This window comes from Palaemon carinicauda, unplaced genomic scaffold (assembly GCF_036898095.1).
Source record: "Palaemon carinicauda isolate YSFRI2023 unplaced genomic scaffold, ASM3689809v2 scaffold571, whole genome shotgun sequence".
Taxonomy (NCBI): Eukaryota; Metazoa; Arthropoda; class Malacostraca; order Decapoda; family Palaemonidae; genus Palaemon; species Palaemon carinicauda.
In genome coordinates, this window is record NW_027171840.1 from 48,996 (window position 1) to 57,063 (window position 8,068).

The 8,068-nt window shown below is 35.4% G+C and overlaps 1 protein-coding gene across 1 annotated transcript; it reads right to left on the bottom strand.

Moving 5' to 3' along the window:
* Positions 1–1,897: 1,897 nt before the first annotated feature.
* Positions 1,898–2,725, bottom strand: LOC137637190 (male abnormal protein mab-31-like; the record flags this gene model as incomplete). The annotated part of the gene is made up of 2 exons (XM_068369456.1): positions 2,372–2,725; positions 1,898–2,266 (listed from the first exon to the last, which is right to left on the bottom strand). Coding segments are annotated over exons 1-2 (723 nt in total), but the record flags the coding sequence as incomplete, so codon positions are not given.
* Between the last annotated feature and the right edge of the window lie 5,343 nt (positions 2,726–8,068).

Consider the following 8,068-nt stretch of genomic DNA (forward strand, 5'->3'; position numbering starts at 1 on the left):
TCCGTGGCACATTTCTTCGCAGTTGCCCCGAATCTGAAGTGGTAATAGCAAAACTGCAGTGGATGGGAGGTAGGAAGTGGCAGTAGAAGTCGTTTGTTGGGGCGCGAGCGATTGTTGGGTGGTGGGCGGCTTTGTCTCTGCTTCGGCACGTCACGGTGTGGGCGTGTATGTCCTACGGCATTCATGTCAGCTTCAGTTGATGTTGAATAGGCATCCTCTTCGTCAGGGGTGGAGGCGTTGATGGGGGTCTTAAAGTGGCTGTCCATAAGGGTGTCGGCTTTGGTCATCAAGTCCTTTATGGGTAAACTATCGACATCGGGTATGGCAGTGCGTATAGGTCCGGGTAAACGGCGTATCCAAAGGACACGAAGTAGGTTCACCTCACGAGGAGAGCCGTCTGCGGCAGGTTGAAGGCCAGCGATACTGGTCATTTCTTGAGGGGAATCGAAGCCCTTTTGTCCCCCAACGGTTGTTGCGAGAGCTGAAAAAGCTTTGCTACACTGGCGGCTGGCGATTGCGAGTACTGCTGCAGAAGGTATGTTTTAAGGGCGTCATACGCTATTGGCGTGTCTCCTTGTTCACAAAGCCAGTCGGATATTTCTGGGAAGGTGTCCTCGGGTATCGCCGCGAGAACATAATCTGCTTTGGTGGTTGAGCGAGTCACGCTGTTGATGCGAAACTGGACTTCTGCGCGCTGAAACCAAGCAAATGCCTCTCCGCTGGCGAACAGTGAAAGTTTCAATGGGACGGCCGCAGCGCCAACTGCTGTGGTAGAGTCCATCATAGTACCAACGATGGAGGGGCGAGGGAGGTGGGGGTGGAAGGCAGTGGGAGCGAGTCGACTTCCGGGGTCACCTATGTGACGGTGCCGAGAGAGAGATTATGACTCAAAGGCAGGATGCAATCAATTGACTTGTTTATTAAAGAACACTCTCCTTTATATGCAAAATCTCAAAGCAACAAGAATTTTCATGTTCAAATATTGACAATGTTACAGAGGAGAAAAGCAGACATGAATTTTCATGCTCGGTTTAGTGCGAGGGAAGAGCGAATATACAATCATAATATATACAAAAGGAATTATGTACAATTGTGTGACACACGGTTGGTACAGTGTACACTATCAAAGGATTTTTCATCGTCTAAAAATGCCATCAAAAGGGGATTTCTATATTCTACGCATTGCTATAAAGCATGTCTCAAAATTGATATTCGGGCAGTGCAGCTTCTAACTTTTTTAAATCCTTATTGTTAATCTCTCAGCTTTTCCTTAATCTTACTTTCCAGTCTCTTTATAATAAGCATAATGTCTATTTTCTAAACAACTTATGTAAGTGTTATGCTTCTGTAATAATTGCAATCAGTTAGATCTCGTTTTTTTTTTTACTATTTTCACCAACACTCCTAACTCCCAGTCATTAGGTTTTCTTCTTCATGATACATTCTACAAAACAATCTTGTAATTAGTCTGGGAGTCGCTTTATTTCTAAGTCAGTATCATCTCTGTAGTTATTCCATCGTATCGAGTGGTTTTCCATATCTCTTGTTTTTTTTGTTTTTTTTTTTTTTAGGATAGCCTCAACTTCAAACGCACTGAATTCATTTGTGGGCCCTTCAAGGGGTCTTTTCGGTTTGAGTGCCTATCGAATTTTAATGTTTTTTTTATTCCAATGTATGTATTTTGATGTGGAAAACCCAAAAAGGATAACCATTTCGTGGAGAAATTATTCATTAACACTTAAATTGGCTTATATCAATCAATATCTTACTGAAATGCTGCGATTTCTCTGTGCGCTTTCTCCACGCAAACTCACATAGATATGAATCTATCATTTGTCGATGAGTACCTCCCTGACGTTTTTTTTTTTTTCATTTTTAAGCTATGCCATAGGCTCACAATCGTTTGAGTGTGTGCACCTGTTGTAGGATCCACGAAATTTTCACTATGGTTTACAGTGAGATGTTGGAAATTATACCCTTTCAGTTGTTCAATTCCACTGTACGCTTTCCATTGATCGCTTATTATGGTTGTGCCAGGGTAGATGTTCTTTTCAATGCATTCAGTCAGGGTTGAGGCATTTCTGTTTTCAACAGCATACAAAAATACTTCCTTTGTTTCTCTGCAGATTCCTCCGAAGACCCATTGTTCCGGCAATTCTCTTCCCCTGTTATATTTCCGTTTGCTGTTGTACGTTTCGTCTATTTCCACAGTTTTGTTTTCTCCACCAATAATTATTGGGTTTTTCAGTATTGTTTCTGCACAAACCTGAAATAGAAAAAACAAGAATAGGTTAGGTTAGGTTAGGTTAAGTTTAGGTTAGGTTAGGTTAGGTTAGGGTTGGTTATGTTAGGTTCCGATACACTAACTTACCTCTCTAAGATAATTGTTGAAATCCACTGCTGTGTCCTTGCTGATTCCAAGTTCTTCAATGCAAAAATCTATTGTTGTGTACTCCTTAGACCATGAATATATGAAAATAATTATTTTCTTCAGTGGTAACGTTGAACCCTCCAACCACGTATCTTTGCGAACTGAAAGGCGTTCTTGACCGCATGCCGATTTACTACATCGCCATACAACATTTCCAGCACATTCTTTAAATACCATATCATGCTTCCTTCTGCACTTCTTATTTGCTGGTATAATTTTGTTCTCCTGGAAAAATTTGACTGCATCCAATTCTGTTTTGATGTTTTCAAATAACCACTCTAAACTATACTTCATAGTCAACACTGATTTTTGAAACAAAAATACAACATAAACACATAAGTATTGGTTTCTCCACAAAATGGTTATCATTTTAGGGTTTTCCACATCAAAATACATACTTTGGAATAAAAAAACATTTAAATTCGATAGGCACTCAAACCGAAAAGATCCCATTCAAGGACTTCATCAGCTTCGGGTACACCAATCAAATTACTCCCTTCATATCTCCAATCCATAACATCACTAAATTGCTCCATCCAACGTTATCTTTCTTCATCTTTTGTTACTATAACAGAGCTATCTCTCTTTTTGTTGGGTATATGCTTCTTCTTCATTGCCCCATTCGAGATTTCATTAATAATTCTACGAGCAATTCTTACACGTTAGCCAGTTCCTGAATTCATAGCATAGTCAGCCTCATCTGCTTTACTGTCCAAATATTCTCTTCAGTCATTCCTGTCTTTTCTTTTGACCTCATTGTGAATACTGGATTACTTAGCATGACCTACCTTGCAATTTTCATTATTTTTTCGAAAACTTTAAATAATCAATTTCTGTCTTTGTTTCCTTTTCATTGTATCCCAAGTATCATTTGATATCCATGGCTTTCTCATTGTAACTGCTTGTTCTCAGACTTCAATACCAACTGACTGATATATGTTCTTAACATCACATCATTCTTCATTAATTGTCAGTTCTTCTCTTAAAGTCTGTAAGACTGCAAATCGATTCCTACAATGAATTGCAGATGTTTTTCTGTGCTATTCTTCTAAAAGCTTAGTTGTATCAAACGCAGGTATTCTATCTAACTTTCTGTTTCGTGCTTTCAGTTTCCATTTCAGTGTGGCAATGAAGAGCTGGTGATCACTACCAATATCTGCATCTCTATAGCTTCTTACATTGGTCAGAGTCCTCCTTCTCTCTTTATATATTCACACACACACACACACACACACAAACACACACACACACACACACACACACACACACACACACACACACATATATATATATATATATATATATATATATATATATATATATATATATATATATATATATATATATATATATATATATATATGTGTGTGTGTGTGTGTGTATACACACACACACACACACACACACACACACACACACACACACATATATATATATATATATATATATATATATATATATATATATATATATATATATATATATATAAATTCAAAGGTTTAAAGGCTAGTCATGAATGGCAGAGGCCAGGGACAGTGACATTGTCCTATTAACCATGAATTTGCCAGAGAGACTGACCATATGATCAAAGTCCAAACCCCCTCTCTACGCAAATTAGGACTAAGGAGAGCCAGACAATGGGTGCATATGCCTCAGCAGATAGACCTATAGGCTTCCACAGCCGCCCTCCACTCTACCCTTAGCTGAAAAGGATGGGGTGGTTGCAGTGACCAAAATAACTAGCAATTCTGTTCACGTTATTTAAAAAATGAACATCACTTATTTCTTCAGTTTTTTGCTTCATTTTTATTTCATTTGCAACATCTTACTCAGGAACTATTTCCAGTATAACTTTTTAGTAATTAATAAGGATTATCTCTCCCATTATCCTCATTGAGAAAAGAGATTAACCATCCGAAAAAAAGAGTGACTTAATATCAAAGATAATCTTTCTGTAGCCTTATTTAATAGGTAAATTTTAACTTTTTAGGGAAACTCATTTGTATGCTATTCTCATAACTTGAATTAAATCCCTTTAACTGTCTAATTATGTTTATCTCTCCCTTTTTTAAAGAAATAAGGAAAAAAGATTAACCTTGTGAAAAACCTTGACTTACTCCTACAGATAATCTAGCTTTGGTATCACTGAAAAATAGGACAAGTTAATGTTATGTGTGTATTTTTATTAGGCTACTTGAAGAAGAAACCATGAAGTGTCTAAGAATCCTTAGCATTATAAAACGTTTTATATACTTCAAAACATTATTTTTAATTATACATCAATCCAAAACTGTATATTCTTGATACCAACTAAGTTACTATAAATATATCAATCATATATTTATAATATTCATAATCACAAAGAAGCTTCTTATTAAGGGATGAAATAATTCCTCACTTAATCTAGGTAATTTTCATAGGAAATAAATTTTCTTCTTCAGCCTTCATTTCTTACTGTGTAAATATGGTATACATTTAATTGACTTCATGTAAAAATGAATAGCTTTAGAAGGTTGATCAATACCTCGTGTACAATTATATTGGCAAAGAGAAATACTATACCTATTTCATTGTTCTACTTATGTATAATATGTAATTTAGTTATTTTCTCTTATATTTTAGGTGTATATTTTTTATCCTTTTTAATTTGGTTTATGTTATTAGAGGGTGGATATTACGCCTATTGAAGCAAAGGGCCTCAGTCAGATTTCGCCGGTATTTTCTTGAGATTTTAATTCAATACTTATCCATTCATCCTCTAATACTTCACGCTTCATAGTCTTCAGTCCTCTAGGCTCTGGTCTTCCAACTCTTTAGTGCATTTTGGAGCTCATCTAAACGTTTGGTGAACTAATCTCTCTAGGGAGGGCATTCCCAAAACCGTCTACATCTACCCCTCATCCTGATCTCTCCAAATAATCTCTCATATAGTTTAATTTCTAAACCAGTCCTGCCATTTAACTCCAAATATTCTTCTGAGGGCTTAGATCTCAAATCTTCTACATCTATTAGAGATTGTTTCATTGTCATACAATGACTCATGTCCATCTAGTAACACCGATCTCACTAAACTGATATATATTCTAATTTCTACAGGTAATTTCAGGTGATCTTATTTCCTAATTCTATTTCACCTAGCCATTATCTTATTACTTTTTTTCAATCTTTCACTAAACCATAATTATAAATACCCTATATTGGAGATAATATTTTCCATATACTGTAAAGATTCTACCTCACTGATCTGTTCTCCCTCCAGTGATATTTCATCTTCCATAGCATATTCCGTTCTCGTGATGTCTGTCTTTCTTCTATTTATCTTGGGCCCAGCCTTATGTAATATTTCCTGCATTTTGATAAGCAAGCTTTGAAAATGCTCTTGTGCTCTACTATTAAAGACAGCATCATCAGCTTTCTCTAGGTCTGTTAATTTCATATTAACAATCCAGTCCAATCCTTCACCACTGTCTTCGACTGTTCTATTCATTACAAAACCAATGAGGAGGATAAAACAACATAGGTGACAACAGATTCCCTTGGAGTACTCCGCTGTTCACTGGGAATTTGTTTGATATGAATCCATTTACATTAACTTTGCAATTGCTGTGCTCGGGAAATGACTTGATAAAATTTGCATATTTCAGAGGAATTCCATAATAACGCAGGTCTCTTAACAAAATTGGTCGGTGCGTGCTATCAAAGGCTTTCTATATTTTATGCATTGCTGTTCACATCTTATAATGGATATTTGGTCATTACAACTTCTAGCTTTTCGAAATCCAACTTGTTCATTTCTCATCTTTTCATCAATATTGGTGTCCAGTCTCTTTCGATTAAGCATTATATTTTTATAACAACTGACGAAGTGTGATGCCTCTGCAATTATTGCATGTATGTATATATAAGTACATTTTATACATATTTACGCACATATACAGCATATATATAAGGGTTTGCCAATATATATATATATATATATATATATATATATATATATATATATATATATATATATATATATATATATATATATATATATATATATATATATATATATATATATATATATATATATATTTTTCCTCGTTTAACTTCTTCTGTTATATTGTTTGGATTTTACTACTTTCTGTGTGTTGAATAAAATCCATTGATAATATATTCAGTCGGAATCTTTCAGTCTTTGTTGACTCAGAATCCATTTTGTTGTTTTCACATTGTTATATATATATATATATATATATATATATATATATATATATATATATATATATATATATATATATATATATATATATATATGTTTTTTCAAAAAGGCCCATAAAAGAAACACAGGAAATATGAACAAATCCCACTATATTTCGGTCAATAAACATCGACCCTCTTCAGGATGTAAAGTAAAAATGAGGAATACAGTGGAGAGTGATAGTTTATATACGAAAGCAAAAGGATGTGTCCAAATGTTCTATAGTTGTTATAATTGCTGGAAGGATTAGCCAAATTTAATTACATCCAGGTGCGTCTTCTTATTGTTGAGCCGCTCGGAGGAAGTCTTGACCTCTGATGCATGTCTGGTGTTCGGTCTCCGTGGATTATCTTCTTAATGATAGGGTTGAGAAGAGTATTGTCCACTGTGTCAGCTTTCCATCGACCCCCAGATAGGTTCATTGTGTTTGATTGATTTATGATGGCTGTTTCCAGGATTTTCCTTCTGTACGGACAGGTACTCTTAAAAAGCAAAGATGACTCACTCCAGTTAATCTGGTGCCCCAAATCCCTAAGGTGAACGAAAATCCCCGAGTTTTCATAGCCATATCTAACAGATCTTTTGTGTTCGGATAATCTTTGAGATAGCGAACGGTCCGTTTGCCCAACGTTGACTTTTTCACAATCCCCACATGGTACTTTATAAATGCCAGATTCTATATCCCTTTTATTTTGATAAACATAGCCATATCTAACAGATCTTTTGTGTTCGGATAATCTTTGAGATAGCGAACGGTCCGTTTGCCCAACGTTGACTTTTTCACAATCCCCACATGGTACTTTATAAATGCCAGATTCTATATCCCTTTTATTTTGATAAACATTAATAAGGGCGCTTCCTATGGTCTTTGGATATGAAAAAACAAAGGGGTTTTCAGTTTTGATATGATTTGTTATATTTTTAATACCTTCTATATATGGGAGTTTTATCTTATTTTTAAAATCTCTTTGGTTAGTAACATCATGATCTTTATAATATATCGTGCTGGCTTTGTTGATGAACTTTTCTATGACATACGTTAGGTAGAATAGCTTGGCGAGTTGTTAACGAATGATTTCAAATTCTTTATTTAGGTAGGCTGGGGAACAGATTCTCAAACCTCTAAGAAACAGATTGCAAGCTACTCCAATTTTTACAGAAATGTCGTGATAACTAAAGAAGTGAATGTTGGTTTACTATACACAGTGAAATTATACACCGTCGATTCCCCTATAATTAGTATGTCCAAAAAAGCTAATTTTCCATCTTTTTCCCATTCAGTTTTAAATTTTATGCTAGGGACTAGGGAATTTAGATTATTGAAAAATATATTGAAATCTCCCCAGCTATCATCCCAATATGTGAAAATGTCATCAACATAACGTTGCCAAACC